At 38.7% G+C, this 21,402-nt stretch overlaps 1 protein-coding gene across 4 annotated transcripts in view; it reads left to right on the forward strand.

The window, feature by feature from the left end:
* The window catches only part of GLRA2 (glycine receptor alpha 2), a 244,097-nt gene that overhangs the window by 118,773 nt on the left and 103,922 nt on the right, over positions 1–21,402 (forward strand). For all 4 annotated transcript variants that reach the window (XM_063449052.1, XM_063449043.1, XM_063449061.1 and 1 more), the window contains one exon: positions 8,356–8,570. In XM_063449052.1, the coding sequence (XP_063305122.1) occupies positions 8,356–8,570 (215 nt within the window). The remainder of the gene's footprint in view (positions 1–8,355; positions 8,571–21,402) is intronic.

Below are 21,402 nucleotides of genomic sequence, written 5' to 3' on the forward strand. Positions count from 1 at the left end.
TAACATGTAATGTGAGCACAACTGGTTGGTACATTCCTCAAATGGAGAAAACAATTGTAACAAACAGTGTGCATAATACGTGTCGGAAGATTATTTGCTAAACTGTTGATCAGTAGGAAATTGAGCAGTATTGCAAAATTTAGGCTAAAATAGGCAAGCTGTGATTTTGGCTAAATCTGCACTTTTTGCCAATATATTTACATTTCATTTTCAATTCACTACAATTCACTGTTTAGTGAGTAAAAGACCAATACGGTTTGTTATCCTATTTTTTTTTTAAATAGTATAGTATTTGTAATAGTGAAAAGTTGTCACTAAGAGGTAAAAATAAATCAAACCATAACTCTATATGATTATATTTAACTCTGACATGTCAGATGAAATTGTAAATTTTCCATCCATCAAGTACATAATAAACACCAGGTATCCTAGAAATTAAAGTACATCATTTATTTTAGATACAGGATGAATATATTGCAAGTTAATAATAATAATGTCAGTTCTGTGCATAAATTGATGTTCAGACACAATTTTAAATTAATTTCAAGTAGATTTAGGCACATTATATTGTAATCATTTGTTCGTTGTTTGGGGTAATATATGAAGTATAATTTTATTTACACAGTGTCTCTTTTTAAGCTATCCTTCTGACAAGACAAATAATTATTTAAGATTAAGATAAGCCCAAAATATTTTAATTACACTCTGCTTCTGGATTGTTCTTTTAGGGGGAAACAGATACCCAAAGCTCCAATGCAATTTGTAAGGGATACATAACTAGAATGTTATATACTATACATTAAATGTAGTACCTGTGTGAATGTGAAACTAGAATGTTATATACTATACATTAAATGTAGTACCTGTGTGATAACATCACCATCTCTGTCTGCAAATGACCGAATACACCAATCAATATGTTTTCCAACCAGCAGTAGTTGTGGTGGGTCTGTAGGAAATACTGGGAGACTTTAAGTAAAATTAAACCAACCCAATGTACATATACACAGTTTAGAGGTGGCTGGTCAAGAGAGTTGCATAGGTGGAAAGGAGGGAGGGGTGGGATTGGAATGACATTGACCTGACCGTTAGTGGGCCCCTATGTCTGATTTTAGCATCTCCTCATTGTTGTCCTCAAGTCGCCTTCAGTTGGAGATGTTATTTCAAATTGTATATTTAAAAAAAAAAAACACTTCTACGCTTCTATTTATCTTCTAATTTAGGGAATTACAAATGATATAGTTATGCATTGATTTGGCATACAAGAGGCAACATTTTGAATAGTAAGCAAATACAGAGTGATAGGGGCCATACATTTTAACCACGCGTCGAAGCCCCCGGTGATTTACCCACCTTGAAATTCTCTCTGGTTGACAGACTTTTGTCTCTTGTGGATATACAGGGATAGTAAAAAAATAAGTTAAAGGATCAATACAGCAAAAACTAAATTTATTCACTTTACTAAAATCAGTGAAGCAAACCCCAATTTCTTCCCTGTCTAGGTATTTTGAGTTTATAACACAATTTCACAAAGAAACACTACTCTTTCTTTAACTAGCCTGATTGAAATTGATGTGTTATTGTAACACGCACACTGCTACGTATGCATAACCCCACTACATATGAACATGTAGTGCTGTGTGTGTATATGTGCCTTCATACATTCTCTGACAGCTGGGATCAGCAGTCCATCGCTGGCCCCCTCTAGGCTATTATCAGTGCTGAGCAGCATGGAAATCTGTTAAAAAGGCTTCTGGGTATCTTCATAGCAAGGACGAAGCTGAATAATATATGGCATTCTATTCGACCACAGTATTACTCTAATTTCAATGGGCATTAATGCAAGTGACACAACAGTTGTAAGCAGGGGAACTAATAGTCAACAATGTCATCTCTATAAAATATTAAGTGTGTTTGCCCTCCTTTCATAGATTTCATCAACATTTGAATTGTTTTGTGAATTCATGAATTATTCCAGGTGAGTAGAAAGGGTTAAAGGGACACACAGTCTTAGCATAGTTACACTCAGTAATCAGCTTGTGAGTCAGAGTTCTAAACTGAATTCCGAGAGTTAAAGGGACACACAGTCTTAGCATAGTTACACTCAGTAATCAGCTTGTGAGTCAGAGTTCTAAACTGAATTCCGAGAGTAACTTATTTTCTCAGTTTTAACAACGATCAGTGAATCAACCTGATAACGGTATCATTGGCGTCATTGCGTGTTCCTTAGCAACAAACAATCTGCACGATAAACACAAAAACAATATAACTTCTATTTTCTATTTTCTATTTCCTTTGATGAATATACACACCACTATTCCCCATACCATCTTTTTGTTGATCTCACATTTTTAAATTATTAAAAATAATTTCTTATTTCTCAGTGTGTTTTATTTAAAATGTCTTTTCCTGCTCTGCTAATTCCTGTCTAGCGCTCAGAGCAGCCTTCTGTGTGTGATTACAGTTCAGGTAAAGTAATATAGTAATAAAGTAAATTAAGGACCTAAAACGCAAGCGGGACCTAAGAACTTCTAAAGTAAACACTCTGTGCTGTAAAAATTAACCATATTTATCATGGAGGCTGTTTGAGTCATAGCTGAGGGAGGTGTGGCTAGGACTGCATAAACAAAGTGATTTAACTCCCAAGTGGCAGAAAATTCCTGTTTATTCTAGCCTTGTTTTTCTTTGCTGCTGGTAGTTCAGTAAACAAAGTGCTAAACAAATATGAAGCATCCTGTCTTGATGTAAAATAACTGAACAGTGCGACTGCAAGGGCATGATTTATACACCAAAAACAACACCAAAATATATTTTTGCTCAGGATAACCCTTGCAGGCATTTGTCCACCTTCAATAAAAATAAATAAAAAAAATAAAAAATATAATATCCTGCACGGACGTCAAGTTCTCCCTCAGCCCAATCTTCCCTCTGTGACATCACACCGTCTTACAGCAGGGGGAGATAAGTCAGGACAGTCAAACGCAGGGCTGCCATCAAAAATTTTGGGGCCCCTAAAACAGCCCAACATCTGGGCCCCCGTGGCTTACCATCAAGTCTGCCCACAGTGCCCACAGTGCGTGTGTAGTGGATGCAGTGAGTGGAGTAAATGGAGAGTGAGTATGTATAGTGGATGATGTGTGTAGTGATGATGTAGTGGATGCAGAGTGTGTGAGTATATATGTGGGATAGGATAGGGGTTGCATTCTGTGTAATTTTTTATTTTTATTTTTACTATATATCATTAATTTATTAATATTATCCATCCTCCACCTGTGGCCAAAGAGGGGGGAATTAGACTCCCTGGTGGTCTGATGGCATTGTGCAGGCTGCCAGGTGCTGTGTTGTTAAGAAGAGACCTAGCCAACTTTATCTTTAGATTCTGACTGTTCCTCTCTTCAACTCCCGTAATTCCAGTCTTTGCAATGGTAACCTACAGCAACGCTCTGAAGTGTGTTTCTAAAAGCTGACGTTCGCATCTGCTGGGCCCCCTCTTCACTATACTGGCTGCCAAGGGCCCACAGGGGCAATAATGTAACTAACATAAAGGGTGCAAATATTTTTGGGGGGCACTCTAGCACAAGGGCGGGCAAAATGTAAATCCCCATCTGTCGTACAAGTCTCACAATGCATTGCCAGCAAGGCAGCTACAATTTGCACATCCTTGCAGGGTTGTATTTAGTACTGAGAAGTCTTAGTGTGTTTGAAGGCATGTTTTGTATGGAGTATGTGAATGTTGGTGTTTGGCACTGACACATACACACAGATACACACACTAGCACATACACACAGATACACACACTAGCACATACACAGAGATACATACACACACACTGACATATACACACACATACATGTCATATTTTTTATATTTGCAGTCACCCTCCTGTTAGCTTACATTTTGTCTGCAGGAGGATGGCCTGCTTGGGTTGCTGTTGACTGAGGATGATGTGTGTGGGCCCTGCATCAGCTCACTCTGCTCCTCTTCCTTCCACTGCTGCCCGTGTTGTGCCTCTCTCCCTCCTGAGTGGCACTGGCTCTCACTTCCTCCCAGGCGGCCGATATCACATGGACCAGGTTGTGCTCTTAAAGTGCCCAGACCAGGCCCTGATTGGGCCCCTGGTATGCAGTACCCATTGGGTGGTCCTAAGTGAATGTAGTTCCGCTGCTGGGAATGTGGATTCAGGAGCCTGGGCCCCCCCGGATCACTGGACCTCTGACAACCATCACGGCTGTCACACACTTATGGCAGCCCTGGTAAGTCAGGAGACTTGGGCACCATGGGGAGGGCTGTAATGGTTATGATGCCTGGAGCAGAGTGAGCTGATTTGACATATTTTGATAAATCCAAAAAAGTATTTCAGAATAAGCAAGCACGTAGTGTTGACCTTATTTTTTTGGCACCTTGCTAATGGCTCAACTTATTTTTGCTTTTTAGTAGATAGCTCCCTAATTTGGTATATGCTATGCAATACTATGCTATGATGAGATTTCCATAATTAAGGGTACCAGTAGTGATGTCCCGAACGGTTCGCTGGCGAATAGTTCCTGGCGAACATCGCTTGTTCGCTTTCGCCACAGCGGGCGAACATATGCGATGTTCGGTCCGCCCCCTATTAATTTACTAATACTAAGTAAAAATTACTTAGTATTAGTAAATTGTGCCCCTACTCGCAATACCGCGAGTAGGGGTATGTCTATTAAACAGTGAGCAGCCTGTGGCTGCTCACTGTTAAAAAAAAAAAAAAAAGGGGTGGGGGCCCTAAAAATCACAATAAGGGGGGGACCTACTGTCCCTCCCAGCCCCCACCCCTGAGCGGTGGGTGGGGGCCCTAAAATGAACAATAAGGGGGGGCCTATTGTCCCCCCCCGGCCCCCACCCCTGAGCGGTGGGTGGGGGCCCTAAAATTAACAATAAGGGGGGGACCTATTGTCCCCCTGGCCCCCACCCCTGAGCGGTGGGTGGGGGCCCTAAAAATAACAATAAGGGGGGTACCTATTACCCCCCCCCGACCCCCACCCCTGAGCGGTGGATGGGGGCCCTAAAATTAACAATAAGGGGGGGACCTATTGTCCCCCCCGGCCCCCACCCCTGAGCAGTGGGTGGGGGCCCTAAATACAAAGGGGGGGACCCTAGTCACCCCCCCCCCCAAAAAAAAATATCTACCTACCTACCCCCCTCACCCTAAAAATAATGAGGGGGGGACCTTTAACTAAAAACCTGTAAATAAAATAGATAAAAACAACTTACCATTCGATGTTTTCTTTCTTCTACAATCTTCTTTTTTCAGCCCCAAAAAAGGGCAAATAAAAATCCATAATAACCGACGCAATAAAAAAAAAAAAAAACGAGCGCACAAAAAAAGAATCCATCTTCACCCATGGAGGGCTCCGCGCAGACTGAGCTCTGCAGGGCGGGGGACGGCTTATAAAGCCTTGCCACGCCCTGCAATTAGGCTAAGAACACTCTGATTGGCCGGTTTAAGCCAATCAGAGTGCTCTTTGTCATTTTACACAGCGTGGGAAAATTCCAAAGAACTTTCCCACGCCGTGTAAAATGACACAGAGCACTGTGATTGGATGGCTTGAAATCCATCCAATCACAGTGCTCTGTGTCATTTTACACAGCGTGGGAAAGTTCAATTTTCCCACGCTGTGTAAAATGACACAGAGCACTGTGATTGGATGGATTTCAAGCCATCCAATCACAGAGCTCTGTGTCATTTTACACAGCGTGGGAAAGTTAAATTTCCCCACGCTGTGTAAAATGACACAGAGCACTCTAATTGGATGGATTTCAAGCCCTCCATGGGTGAAGATGGATTATGAAGATGGATTATTTTTTTTGTGCGGTCGTTTTTTTTTGTTTTTTTTTATTGCGTCGGTTATTATGGATTTTTATTTGGCCTTTTTTGGGGCTGAAAGAAAACATCGAATGGTAAGTTGTTTTTATCTATTTTTTTTTTACAGGTTTTTAGTTAAAGGTCCCCCCTCATTATTTTAGGGTGAGGGGGGTAGGTAGGTAGATAAAAAAAAAATTTTGGGGGGTGGGGTGACTAGGGTACCCCCCTTTGTATTTAGGGCCCCCACCCACCGCTCAGGGTGGGGGCTGGGGGGGACAATAGGTCCCCCCCTAATTGTTATTTTTAGGGCCCCCACCCGCTGCTCAGGGGTGGGGGCCGGGAGGGGACAATAGGTCCCCCACTTATTGTTAATTTTAGGGCCCCCACCCGCCGCACAGGGGTGGGGGCCGGAGAGGGGGAGGACAGTAGGTCCCCCCCTCATTATCTTTATGGCCCCCACCCGAACCCAGGGGTTGGGGCCGGGGTGGGGGGAAGGAGAGTAGGTCTCCCCCCTCCCCCTTCAACCACTATTGTGGTTAGAAAGAGTCCCTGTGGGTTTTAAAATTCGCCTGCCTATTGAAGGCTATGGCGGTTCGCACGGTTCGCCGGTTCGTGAACATTTGCGGACGTTCGCGTCCGCCGTTCGCGAACCAAAAATGTTATGTTCGCGACATCACTAGGTACCAGATTAGAGACTTATATACTAAATAACTGCAAGAGCAAATGTAAGATCTCTCAGCTGTATAGTAGATAGCTCTCTAATTTGGTATCATGTGTATATCACAACCACATACATTCTATATATATGTATCGCATACAATCTATAAAAACAGTGGTGTATTTTGGATCGGTGTTGCCCTAGGCCTGACGGAACTCGAGGATCCCCTAATTTAAATTTGCCCCAACCCCTTCCTCCCAAGGCCACACCTCTTCCTGTTAACGACTGACACTTTGACTGACAGACACACACTCTCAGATACACTGACAGACACAAACACTCACCGATTTGACACAATCTGACACACACACAATCACTGACAGACATGCACACACTCACTGACATACACACACTGAGAGACATACACAATCACTCAGACACAAACGCATACACACACACACACATTCACTGACGGACACACACACTCACTCACAGACATACACTGACAGACACACACAATCACTCAGACACACAGGTTCTCTCACAGACACACACTGACATACATACACACTCACTCACTGACACACACTCACAGACACACACAATCACTCAGACACACACATTCACTGACAGACACACACACTCTTTTACAGACGCACACTGACAGACACACACAATCACTCAGACACATAGACTCCCTCACAGACACACACTAACATACATACACACTAACAGACACACACTCATTCACTCACACATTCACTCACAGACACAAACTGACAGATATACATACACAGACTCACTGACAGCCAGACGCACACACTGACAGCCAGACACACACACTGACAGCCAGACACACACACATTTCCTCCCAACACTCCTAACATTATTTTTCTTTTAATTTTAATTTAAATCCACCCAGCCTCCCTGCCTCTTTTACCTGGGGTCCAGTGGGGCTGCTGGCCAGGCTGTTTGGGCAGGGAGGGAGGCAGATGTGCAGTCTGGTGGCCAGTTGAGGTCCAGGTGCGCACGCCGCAGAGTGATGCCAGGAGCTGGAATGTGATGTCATATTCCAGCTCCCGGCATCACTCTGCGGCACGCAGGGAGCTGAGCAGGAAAATCTCACAAATCAGCAATCCCTCGCCGCCCGCCTGGACCTCAGCTAGCACCTGTCCTGAGGCTAACAAGGTATTTGCCTGGGCATTTGGGGGTGGCATTTTTGCTGCCCCCTGGAAAGTGCTGCTCAAGGCAAATGCCTTGTTTGCCTTGCGTCAAATACAGCACTGTATATACATGCTGTATATGCATTCTGTATACAGAATGCATGTAATATACACAGCATAGCAAATTAAGGAGACATATTCTTAATTTTGGTCTCTCAGCTTTTTGCTAGATACGTCCTTAATGTAGTTCCCCTTAATTATGGCAATCCCATGTAAGGATAGGAATCAGGATACCATCTACTAATCAGCTGAAAGAGCAAAAATCAGAAAAGCCCTTTTTTCTTAAATGTGCTTTTTTATTTGCTTAGTAGATATGTCCCTAATTTGGTACCCTTATTATGGCAATTCTATGTAAGGATACCAGATTAGGGAGGTATCTACTAAACAGTACATTTGATCTTTCAGGCAACCTTGTTTAGTTGATTGTGCCCTAATGTGGCAGGTACCCTTATATGGAATTAAATTAAATTATGGATGTATATATACCCCAATAAAGTATTGTATGGAATATTGGAAAATAATGGCAATCTCGATTAAGTTCTGAAGTTTTAGAAAGATGATGATTTAAATTTTTCGCCCATGCACATTTCTGTTAGAAATTGTATATCATTATTCTTCTTATTCTATTTTTTAGGAAAATTCACATGCATCGAAGTTAAGTTTCACTTAGAACGTCAGATGGGATATTATTTGATACAGATGTATATCCCAAGTTTGCTGATTGTTATTTTGTCATGGGTATCTTTTTGGATTAACATGGATGCTGCACCAGCCAGGGTTGCTCTTGGTATCACCACTGTCTTGACAATGACAACACAGAGTTCGGGTTCAAGAGCTTCACTCCCAAAGGTAAGAAGTTTGTGTGACCCTGTCCTGGCAAAGCATTGCAGGTGAATGAAAATTATTTGCAAAAATGCTTGTGAATTTGCAATCATTAAAAATATTTTTTTTTTCTGTGTTTTATCAAAGTGTAGTTCCTTACAGATTTTTTTTTTTTGCATTTCCATTTATGTTGCAAAACTAAAGTTACAAATATATATTTTTGAAAAATGACAAGTGTAAAATACAAGATAAAAAATGACATCAAATAACTAGAATGTGTTTCTGTAAAATAACAGAATAAAATACATGACAACCGTGACCCTTTTAATGACTGACATGTTTACAATTAATCTGTGCCAGGGCTTTTTGTGCTTTATTTGCATTTAGTATTCCCTTACTTCTCATTAGTTGCACCCAAATGTATTATCGAATGTTAGTCACATGAAAGAATGGACATTTATTTGATACATAATTCATCATTTACTAGTAAAAAAAATTATAAAGAGGTGTGAAAAATGCAGTTTTAACCTACAATAGCTTGTACAAAACGAATTCAGTAAAAACAAAACAGCTACGAATGTACTCGTTTATTTGTCCTGATTTTCTTTAAAAATCCTTTATATTCCAGTTTAGGTCAAATAATAAAGTGACCAATTGATCTGCAAACTGTGGTTTTCTGGGATTTTACAATTAATAATAGTGACATAACCCACATTTTCTAAAGAAATTTCCAGTTACGGGGTACTTTTTAAGCCGATTTATCACCGATCTTTGCCAACATTTGCATTAATATATCACTTTTTGCGTATTATGGCTGTGAAATCACACATCTGATGTTCTCAACTACATGACAGCCACCCACTATATATAGCAATACCCGTTGCATCAAAGTTTTCGTGAAGTTCCAGTGTCTATTTAAAACGCTGTCTGTTTTAATTCAGTCTTAGAATTTTGACAGATTCGCTGATGGTTGTTTCAACTAAATAATATTTTGGTGCTATATGTCCCTAGAACATCATCAAGAAATAGTTCATAAATATAAATACATTTAAATAAATGAATCATAACAATCATTGTCAGGAACCCTAACTGTATTGAAGTAGCTTAGTAATCTATTATTCGATTGCAGAATTAATTAACTATAACTATATTAGACTCTCAGTATCAAACTGCTCACTTCAATTTGAAATGTATTGCCCATATCAACCATTTGGCATACTGAAACTACGTGGCTTAAAGGGAACTTACACTATCAAATACAAAATAAATCTGTTTAATTATATATTTAATTGTGATTTTTTTTTTATTGGGGGTATATCTAAAACATGCTTGCAAAAGTTGCAGTTCTCATCTGCTGCCTTTGCCATCCCTCCTCTTCTAACCCAGTCAAGACTTGCTGTGGTTGTCCAAACACAGACATTCCAATTCAGGTCAGTGAGAAATCTCCGCAAGGCAGGTGCTGAACAATTCCTGCCTTTTGAGTTGGCCACAGGGTGTAACAAGGTTGATGTATAAAGTGACAGTTTCTATTGAAATCTGCACTTTTTGTCAAATTAAAAAGAAGAGGGCACACTCTTCACATGTAAAGCATTCCGGACCAATTATAGTAGGAGAGGCTGAAGTCGCAAAGCTAACATATCAGCAAATATTTTAAGGTCTTCTTTAACCCCTTCCCGACCTCGGACGTATCAGGTATGTACACCCAAAAACGGTCCTTGAGGACCGTGGATGTACCTGATACACATGATCGCTTCCAGCCGCTCTAACGGTATTGCAGCGATGCCTCGATGTTGAGGCATCGTGCAATACCACCCCTCACTGCCGGGCCGTTCCCTTCGAGCGATCACTTCCAGGTTGCACTATGTGGCGCCCGGCAGTAAGGCAGAGCATCGGAAGCCATCAGGCAGGCTTCCGATGCTCTGCCTGTGCTGAGTGCCTCGAGGGGTCGAAGCACTCAGTGAAGATAAATTAAATTTAATAGAAATATATACATATATATATATATATGTATATATATATATATATATATATATAAAAAATGTAAACGCCTCCCTCCATCTTCCTCTTTCACCCTCCATCCGTCCCTCTCCCTCTATATGTAATTACCCGATTGCCGCCATTCCCCCGCCTGCGATCGGTGTTCTTCTTCTATGCAAATTAGGACCCCCAGGGGCCATGTGATCGCTCTGATCGCTGTCCATAGTGCTGCCAGCAAGGGGACTGCCTGACAGGCAGTCCCCCTGCTGGTGAAAAAAGTTTTTAAAAAAGTTTTAAAAAGTTTTAAAATAAAAATATTAATGTTAATTAAAAATAAAATAAATATATATATATATATATATATATCTTATATATAATGTCATACTAAGTGTATTTTTTTATTAAAATATACATATATTATTATGAAAATACACTTAGAGTAAAATTACACACGTATATATATAATATATAATAACTATATATATCGTATATATATTATTATAAAAAAATCAATAAAAAAGTAAAAGTAATAAAATATATTTTTAAAATTATATATATATATATATATATATATATGTAATTTTATTCTAACTGTATTTTTATATTAATATATATATTTATATCAAAATTCACTTAGAATGAAATTATATATATATATATATATATATATATATATATATTTATATATAATAACCAATGTGTGAGCGCTAAAATCCCATGCAGATAATATGGTAGCGTTCAAAAATACAATGCACAAAAGATTGTGAAAAGCAAAACAATAATTACCAAAAAGAACGCGCTAAATTAATCTGTAAATACAAAGAAACAAATAATGGTGCAGACCATCTGATAATAATAATATGGGGAAAAGGAGTTATATGTATAAAAAACTCACATGTCCCAGAGCCCTATCACCCCTGGCTCTGGGTTTGAAATGCTCCTTGGGAGAGGGGATATTCCCACACTGCAGGGTAGTCAGGAGGATATGTTCACTGATGATTCTGTTGTGCTGTGTATAAAAGGAAGAAGGGCAGGACCCCCAATTGAATAGTATCACAATTAGGTTTATTGTATAAAATAGGTTAAAAACCCTTACTTTGGATGTGGTGGGTATGAACTCGCAGAGTCACCCACATAAAAGCATAAAACACATATACTTGAAAACGCTTCCTGGTTGTAGTCCGGTCACGTGATCGCTTCCGGGTCCGCCCTCCAATGACGTCCGTGTGACGCGTTTCGCCCGCCTCCACAGGCTTCTTCCGACAACGTCATGGGGTTCCAGTCTTCTTTTTAAGTTCATAGTGCCGCCCTCCTCTCGCCCCATTGGCCGGGGGGCGTGGTTTCGCACAATCTTTTTTCCTCTCAATCATTCAATTACACAATTGTAAACTTCATAGACTTAACCCCTTCCAGCACCCACACTAAATCGATTATATTCAGTGTCACATATTAAAAAGACAGAATCATCAAAGTGATATTAATAGTTATTTCAAATACATACATATATCTAAATTATTCCACATAGTAATTCTACAGGGCTTTATCAAAGAGACATCTTCTTACTCCATTAAATTAGGTTTTTATAGGTATACATAATAGACATTATACAAGGGTAATTAATTCTAAATAAAAATAAAAATTATACATTATATAAAAGTGATCAATTCTAGACAGCAGGAAAAGTCTTCGCTTTTCCAGTATCCCTTAAAGTAGACAGTACAAATCTATATTTATACTCATTTCAAAAGTACTCAATTCCTATACTTAATACAGACTGGCAATTTTATAGGGTGCCTGCTGATTGAAAAAGGAGAAGTTGGAAAAGGACAAAAAGAAGCATTATAATTTATTCACAGAAAATGACAGATTTCAAATTCTCCATTTAAACCCCTAGGGAACAGCGATTTCAATTTAAACACCCACCTCATTTCTTGTTTTGACAATTTATTGTCCAGATTTTCACCCCTCCAATTTCTACTAACTCTTTCTATCCCAATAAATTGTAATTTGGTAGCATCTCCCTGATGTTTGTGAATGAAATGGGAGGATAGGGGGTGCTCCTTGAAACCTCTTTTTATGTTACGCACATGCTCCTCAATACGGATATGCACTTGCCGAGTGGTTTTGCCGACATAGTGCATATTGCACGGGCATGTAAGAACATAAATGCAGTTAGTAGTGTGACAAGTTATCAATTGTTTCACACTATATACTTGTTGTGTATTTCCCCCTACCAGTTCTTTTTTAACACACTTAGTGGCTCCCGTGGTTCTGCACGCCAAGCAGTACCCGCATTGGAAAAAACCCACATCTTTATTGAGGAAGTTCTTATTTGAATTTTCTTGTTTAAAGCTACTCTTTACCAGATGGCTCTTAATACTTGGTACCCCCCTGTAGATGATCCTTGGTTTTTTCGAAACTATCTTTTCCAACAGGGGGTCCTCCTTTAAGACAAACCAATATTTATTGATTATATTTTTTAAATCCTTATTCTTCCCTGAATAATCAAAGATTAAGGAAACTTCGTTCTTGTTAGTATTCTTTCTATTTTTATTTTTATTTGTAATCTTTTTGCTTGACTTATCCAGTAGCTTTTTCCTGTCTATTTTCCCCACTTCCTTATGGGCCTTATCCAGTAGAGTCCTAGGGTAGTGTTTGGCTGTGAATTGTTCTACTAACTTGCCAATCTGGGTCTCGCAAGTTTCTCCACTCGTGCAGTTTCTTTTTAGCCTTAACATCTGCCCTTTGGGAATGTTATCCAGCCACGGGCCGTAATGACAGCTGTCATAAAAAATGAAACTATTAACGTCCACCTTCTTGAAGAAGGTTTCTGTCCGTATTTGATCATTGGAAATAAAAATGCGTAAATCCAAAAAATTAACCTGATTATCACTGTGGTCCATAGTGAGCTGAATCCCCCATGAATTAGAATTTAAGTGTGTCAAAAAAGCAGTAAGCTCTTCTACAGAACCCCTCCAGATCCAAAACAGATCGTCGATGTAACGGCGATAGGTGACCAGGTTCTGCACCCAGCCATGACCACCATATATGAAGGATTCCTCCCAATAAGACATAAAAAGGTTCGCATAGCTGGGTGCGAACCTAGTCCCCATCGCCGTCCCAAGGATCTGTAGATAAAAAGAGTCTAAGAAGTAAAAATAGTTGTTAGTCAAGATGAGGTGAATGCCCTCCAAAATAAATGCCTGTTGATCCAAAGATAAATTTGAAGCCGACAAGTGGAGTTCACTATATTTGCCTGGTGCTTTATTGTGTTCTGTTTTTTGTGAGCTTGCTGTGAAATCCACTATGTCTATATTTGAGGCAAGGAGTAAATATTGTTCCAATTTGGACAACATTTTTGGGGAGGAGATAATCTGTGATACCCCTAATATCCCCAGAACAATACCTGAATTATGTAAAGACTTACAAAAACTACTCATTAAAGAATTAAAAATAAAGTGGGAAATTGCCACATTGGAACAGTATACTAAAGAGGAAATGGTACCAAGGGGGTTACGATTCAATAAAACACCCACCTTTGACAGGGATAGTGAAGAGTTTATGGAGGAATGGGATCAATATCTAAATGTGATATCTATAGGCCTTATCAAAATCATCATTAAGAGGAGGCAGCTGAATCTCAGGGAACTAGACATGAAGATAAGAGCTATTAAAGAACTCCTACAACCTTTTTTGGAGTCCAGAGAGATGGCAAAACACTCAGAAGTGATTGTAGAGGATATGAATAGAATAGAAAAGGAGGTTATTTCGATTAAAACGAAGAAATATCAGAGAGACAGATTGGATTATATGGGGAACAAAGTACATGCTTTCCATAGGGGAAATCTGGAAAATAGAAGGGGAAAATTAGAACCCCAAAATTATGTACCTAGGAACGAGTACCCAGTAAGGAAATATGAGGAGAATAGGAAACAATATAAACCAGGGTATAGACAACACAATGGGGACAGATACCAATACAGAAGGAGGAGGAGATCTTTTAGTGGGAGTAGACAGTATCAAAAGAAATATAATTACAACCAACAATGGAGGACAAATGGTCAAGAAAGGGATACCCCGGTTAGGAAGTATGAAAAACAACCTTTGAACAGATCCATCAGAGACCCTACTAATATAGAGGAAACTGAGAGAGATAGAAATCAAAAATCAGGGCCAGAATCCAATGTTTGGAAATCAGCTTCCCAAGGATTAAATCGAAAACCAATAGACTCTATGGAGTCTAATGGACACAAAATCAGGGATACCACCCAAGGACGGGAGGGACATCCAAAAGATTTTTTAGATTGGGAACACAAAAGAAAAGAAAGAATCAAATTAAACCTCCCAAGTTCTCCATTAAAAAGAAGAATAGAAAGAGAGGAACAAGAGGGGGAAATAAGATACAGAGAAGGAAAAAGGGGAAGGATATAGAGATCAAGGGAATATACAATCTTTCGAAACTTACATTAAACACTATGCAAAATAGAGTATTGGCTAGGGGGATAAAATTCTGCCCAACCGCGAATGTGGATCATTTCTCAGTCTATATAGATCTGAAGAAATTTGTCAGAAAATTGTGTTTGAAACGCTTTTTTCTGGAGAAGGTGGACACTACTGAGGGATCGAATGGAGATGTGCAACTAAAAGAGCCCAATCTCACCTCACTTAAAAATAAATCCACCTTCTTTCCGAAAAGTTGTAAGACTAAGTCAATGGATGCTTTTGAGGAACTAGTGATGCGAGAGGTGGAACGCATTAAAAGAATAGATAAGAACAGAATGAATTTAAATAAGGAAGAACAAAAGGCTTTGGCCGACTTAAGAGAGAACAAAGAAGTGGTTATCAAACCGGCCGACAAGGGGGGTGGCATCGTTCTTATGGATAGGGAATACTATATAGAGGAGTCATTGAGACAACTAAACGACGGTATTACGTATAAGAAATTGAAAGGTGACCCCACTAATGAGAAAAGAGATATGTTTACGAACTTTTTAAATAAGGGTCTATCAATAGAAGTGATTTCTAAAACAGAATATGATTATCTGGTTGTCACCTATCCTAAGATACCTGTATACTATTTTCTACCGAAAATCCATAAACATGAAACTAGACCACCAGGGAGACCCATTATCTCTGGGATAGGTTCGGTGTCAGCCCCCTTGTCGGAGTATATCGACTTATGTCTGCAGCCCTTAGTGAAAGAAACGAAAGCCTATTTAAGGGATACTAGTCAGATTCTCCAAATATTGGAGGAAGTCGAGTGGAAGGATGGGGACATCCTCGTAACGGCGGATGTGTCATCACTCTATTCGATCATTCCACATTCCAAGGGTATGGAGGCCGTCAAATTTTTCTTGTCGGCTTCAAATTTATCTTTGGATCAACAGGCATTTATTTTGGAGGGCATTCACCTCATCTTGACTAACAACTATTTTTACTTCTTAGACTCTTTTTATCTACAGATCCTTGGGACGGCGATGGGGACTAGGTTCGCACCCAGCTATGCGAACCTTTTTATGTCTTATTGGGAGGAATCCTTCATATATGGTGGTCATGGCTGGGTGCAGAACCTGGTCACCTATCGCCGTTACATCGACGATCTGTTTTGGATCTGGAGGGGTTCTGTAGAAGAGCTTACTGCTTTTTTGACACACTTAAATTCTAATTCATGGGGGATTCAGCTCACTATGGACCACAGTGATAATCAGGTTAATTTTTTGGATTTACGCATTTTTATTTCCAATGATCAAATACGGACAGAAACCTTCTTCAAGAAGGTGGACGTTAATAGTTTCATTTTTTATGACAGCTGTCATTACGGCCCGTGGCTGGATAACATTCCCAAAGGGCAGATGTTAAGGCTAAAAAGAAACTGCACGAGTGGAGAAACTTGCGAGACCCAGATTGGCAAGTTAGTAGAACAATTCACAGCCAAACACTACCCTAGGACTCTACTGGATAAGGCCCATAAGGAAGTGGGGAAAATAGACAGGAAAAAGCTACTGGATAAGTCAAGCAAAAAGATTACAAATAAAAATAAAAATAGAAAGAATACTAACAAGAACGAAGTTTCCTTAATCTTTGATTATTCAGGGAAGAATAAGGATTTAAAAAATATAATCAATAAATATTGGTTTGTCTTAAAGGAGGACCCCCTGTTGGAAAAGATAGTTTCGAAAAAACCAAGGATCATCTACAGGGGGGTACCAAGTATTAAGAGCCATCTGGTAAAGAGTAGCTTTAAACAAGAAAATTCAAATAAGAACTTCCTCAATAAAGATGTGGGTTTTTTCCAATGCGGGTACTGCTTGGCGTGCAGAACCACGGGAGCCACTAAGTGTGTTAAAAAAGAACTGGTAGGGGGAAATACACAACAAGTATATAGTGTGAAACAATTGATAACTTGTCACACTACTAACTGCATTTATGTTCTTACATGCCCGTGCAATATGCACTATGTCGGCAAAACCACTCGGCAAGTGCATATCCGTATTGAGGAGCATGTGCGTAACATAAAAAGAGGTTTCAAGGAGCACCCCCTATCCTCCCATTTCATTCACAAACATCAGGGAGATGCTACCAAATTAATTTATTGGGATAGAAAGAGTTAGTAGAAATTGGAGGGGTGAAAATCTGGACAATAAATTGTCAAAACAAGAAATGAGGTGGGTGTTTAAATTGAAATCGCTGTTCCCTAGGGGTTTAAATGGAGAATTTGAAATCTGTCATTTTCTGTGAATAAATTATAATGCTTCTTTTTGTCCTTTTCCAACTTCTCCTTTTTCAATCAGCAGGCACCCTATAAAATTGCCAGTCTGTATTAAGTATAGGAATTGAGTACTTTTGAAATGAGTATAAATATAGATTTGTACTGTCTACTTTAAGGGATACTGGAAAAGCGAAGACTTTTCCTGCTGTCTAGAATTGATCACTTTTATATAATGTATAATTTTTATTTTTATTTTTATTTTTATTTAGAATTAATTACCCTTGTATAATGTCTATTATGTATACCTATAAAAACCTAATTTAATGGAGTAAGAAGATGTCTCTTTGATAAAGCCCTGTAGAATTACTATGTGGAATAATTTAGATATATGTATGTATTTGAAATAACTATTAATATCACTTTGATGATTCTGTCTTTTTAATATGTGACACTGAATATAATCGATTTAGTGTGGGTGCTGGAAGGGGTTAAGTCTATGAAGTTTACAATTGTGTAATTGAATGATTGAGAGAAAAAAAGATTGTGCGAAACCACGCCCCCCGGCCAATGGGGCGAGAGGAGGGCGGCACTATGAACTTAAAAAGAAGACTGGAACCCCATGACGTTGTCGGAAGAAGCCTGTGGAGGCGGGCGAAACGCGTCACACGGACGTCATTGGAGGGCGGACCCGGAAGCGATCACGTGACCAGACTACAACCAGGAAGCGTTTTCAAGTATATGTGTTTCATGCTTTTATGTGGGTGACTCTGCGAGTTCATACCCACCACATCCAAAGTAAGGGTTTTTAACCTATTTTATACAATAAACCTAATTGTGATACTATTCAATTGGGGGTCCTGCCCTTCTTCCTTTTATACACAGCACAACAGAATCATCAGTGAACATATCCTCCTGACTACCCTGCAGTGTGGGAATATCCCCTCTCCCAAGGAGCATTTCAAACCCAGAGCCAGGGGTGATAGGGCTCTGGGACATGTGAGTTTTTTATACATATAACTCCTTTTCCCCATATTATTATTATCAGATGGTCTGCACCATTATTTGTTTCTTTGTATTTACAGATTAATTTAGAGCGTTCTTTTTGGTAATTATATATTTATATATGTATATATAAATAAATAAAAATAATACGAAATATACATATGACCATATACATAATTACATAAATCATTTCATAAATATACACATAGACTTCAAATATATAAATATGTATATTTATTTAAATTCTACATGTATATTTATGTATTATTTTTACATAATTACGTAACTTTATTGATTGCAATTTGGGGGACCTGCCTGACAACCCAGGCCGAAAGTCCAGAGAATTTAATTTGCTAGCACTATATTTAACCCTGTAACTTTCCAAGACATCCTAAAACCTGTACATGGGGGATATTGTTTTACTTGGTAGACTTCACTGAACACAAATATTAGTGTTTAAAAACAGGGAAAGTGAAGTTTTTTCATTTTTCCCACACAAATGGCACATTCACTGATGATATCATTGTTATGATATTTTTTACTGTTTTGAAACACTAATATTTGTGTTCAGCGAAGTATCCCGAGTATAACTGTACCCCTCATGTACAGGTTTTATAGTGGTTTTAAAAGTTACAGGGTCAAATTTGCCAGATTGTTATGTTGCCTTTGAGAGCGTATGGTAGCCCAGGAATGAGAATTACCCCCATGATGGCATACCATTTGCAAAAGAAGACAACCCAAGGTATTGCAAATGGGGTATGTCCAGTCCTTTTTAGTAGCCACAAACACTGGCCAAAGTTAGCGTTCATATTTTTTTTTTGCATTTTTAACACACAAACAAATATAAATGCTAACTTTGCCCAGTGTTTGTGACTAAGTGGCTACTAAAAAGACTTGACATACCCCATATTGAATACCCTGGGTTGTCTACTTTTCAAAAATATATAATTTGATGGGTGTAAATTACATTGGCTGGGTTCAAAAATGTCCCAAATAGGACGTGGGTGCATGATGAACAGCTGTGAAAATTCCAAGTTGGAAAACTGGTATGCCCACCCTCCATATAAGGTATTTTAGCCCCCATAGAACTCGACAGACCTATACATGGGTGGTATCACTGTACTCAGGAGATGTTGCTGAACACATATTGGGGTGTTCTTTGGCAGTAACCTTTAAGTTCTAGTACATTTATTCTTAAAGTATTCTTAAATCACCAATTATTCTTTTTATATTTTAAATGTGGCATAGATTGGTGGTAAAATGGTTGCATGAAAAGAATCAGAATACCCCACGTTTAATACCTTGGGTTGTCTTCTTTTAAAAAAGATATACATGTGAAGGGTTATTCGGGGATTCCTGACATATACCAGTGTTACAATGTAACTTGCATTCATTTGGAAAAAAAAAAAAAGGTTTGGAAATAGCAAAGTGCTACTTGTACTTATAGCCTTATAACTTTCCAAAAAAAAACTAAGTACATGTTAACATTGGGTAACATAAACTATTTAGCATGGGTGTTTTTTGGCAGTTGTAGATGCGTAACAGATTTGGGGGGTCAAAGTTTGAAAAAGTGTGTTTTTTAACTTTTTCATCATATTTTATAATTTTTTTATAGTAAATTATATGATATGATGAAAATAATGGTATCTTTAGAAATACCATTTATTGGCGAGAAAAACAATATATAATATGTGTAGGTGCAGTAAAGAGTAAGAGGAAAATTACAGCTAATCACAAACACCGCAGAAATGTAAAAACAGCTCTGGTCCCAAACGGTAAAAAAATTGAAAAGCGGTCTGGTCACAAAGGGGTTAAAGACATCGGGTGGAAATATCTGGCATTACTATGGTTTTTAATTGATTTGAATATTAAAGTGATTGTCTCCTCATGGGTCTGAGGAGTGGAATGTGACAAAATCAGAAATGGAGTTAAATGTACTGAGCATGCAGGGGCTAAGGATAGTGACAAATACTTCACTTATATGTAAAATTATTGGGTCACAGATTCTTACCATTGGGCGCTAATTTAATAGATGTCTTGAGTTCCTCAGATGTAAATGGGTATCCAGATAGTCATTGACATTAGGAGTTCAACCTCCAAGTAGCTTCCAAGTATGCTTCTGATAAGTGAGAAGTTCTCTTTATATTATAAAGATTAGAATAAAAGATTTGGGCTGTCTTATCTATGATGTGTATGTTATTTTCTCATTAAATGTTTGTTGATGCCAGTCTTGACTAGCAGATTTAGATTTTTGGACACTTTAACCATGAAATGAGCTATACACACAGCCCAATGCTCCCACAATGCTAAGCTCACAATCCCAGAATGCAATGAACATGTCGATGAGCACCACATTCTGCTCATGACGTTAAGACACTTTGATAGCAGATGGGCGTGTATGCAAAATTTTGCATGTACCAAAACCACAACTTAAGTGATTTGAATGTTCATCATTATAACTAGAAATGTGGCTCTCTACCAACCTGAGATTGTTACAAATATAGAAGTCACTTTAATTAGTGCAAAAAACAAATTGACTTAAATGTCATAGGTTACATTTGCTAATGGTACTTTGCTGTTTGAGGTTTGTTTGAAAGCCAGTATGACCATTAAAAAGCTCATGAGTGTGTTTATATAATCATACAGCATTTTGCTGATAAAATTCCCTGAACCTACGGTAAATTTCTCTGGCACGGAAACGAACCCACGGCAGTTGATGTCATAGCTTCAATGCCTTATTCCTCTGAAGTTAATGTGCCGGCGGATTTTATATATCTTTCTAAAATGTGTGACTGAATGTAAGGGACCATGGTGTGGTTATCATAAATCATCAGAAACAGCTCGTACCCTTTTCACTGTGCGGTACAAAGCTTCCTTTTATTTACCTGCCCGTACTGCCAGTTCCGAGCACTGTGGTTTCCCGACTATGATTAGCCTACTTGAAGAGTTTAAACAGTTTCACCAATAAAAGAGATGTTGCTTTTTTTACCGCTGAGTCATTCATTTTTTCTATTTTTAAGAGCTGTAGATAATAATAGTGCGTGCTTGACAGATGATGACCTACAGTCTAGAGACTAATGTATGTATCAAAAGCTCATCTGTGTTGCTGTAAGAATAAATATAGACTATGGCTCTTGGAGGTGAAAGTAAAGCAAGAAATATTTCAGATAA

This window comes from Pelobates fuscus, chromosome 1 (assembly GCF_036172605.1).
Source record: "Pelobates fuscus isolate aPelFus1 chromosome 1, aPelFus1.pri, whole genome shotgun sequence".
NCBI lineage: Eukaryota > Metazoa > Chordata > Amphibia > Anura > Pelobatidae > Pelobates > Pelobates fuscus.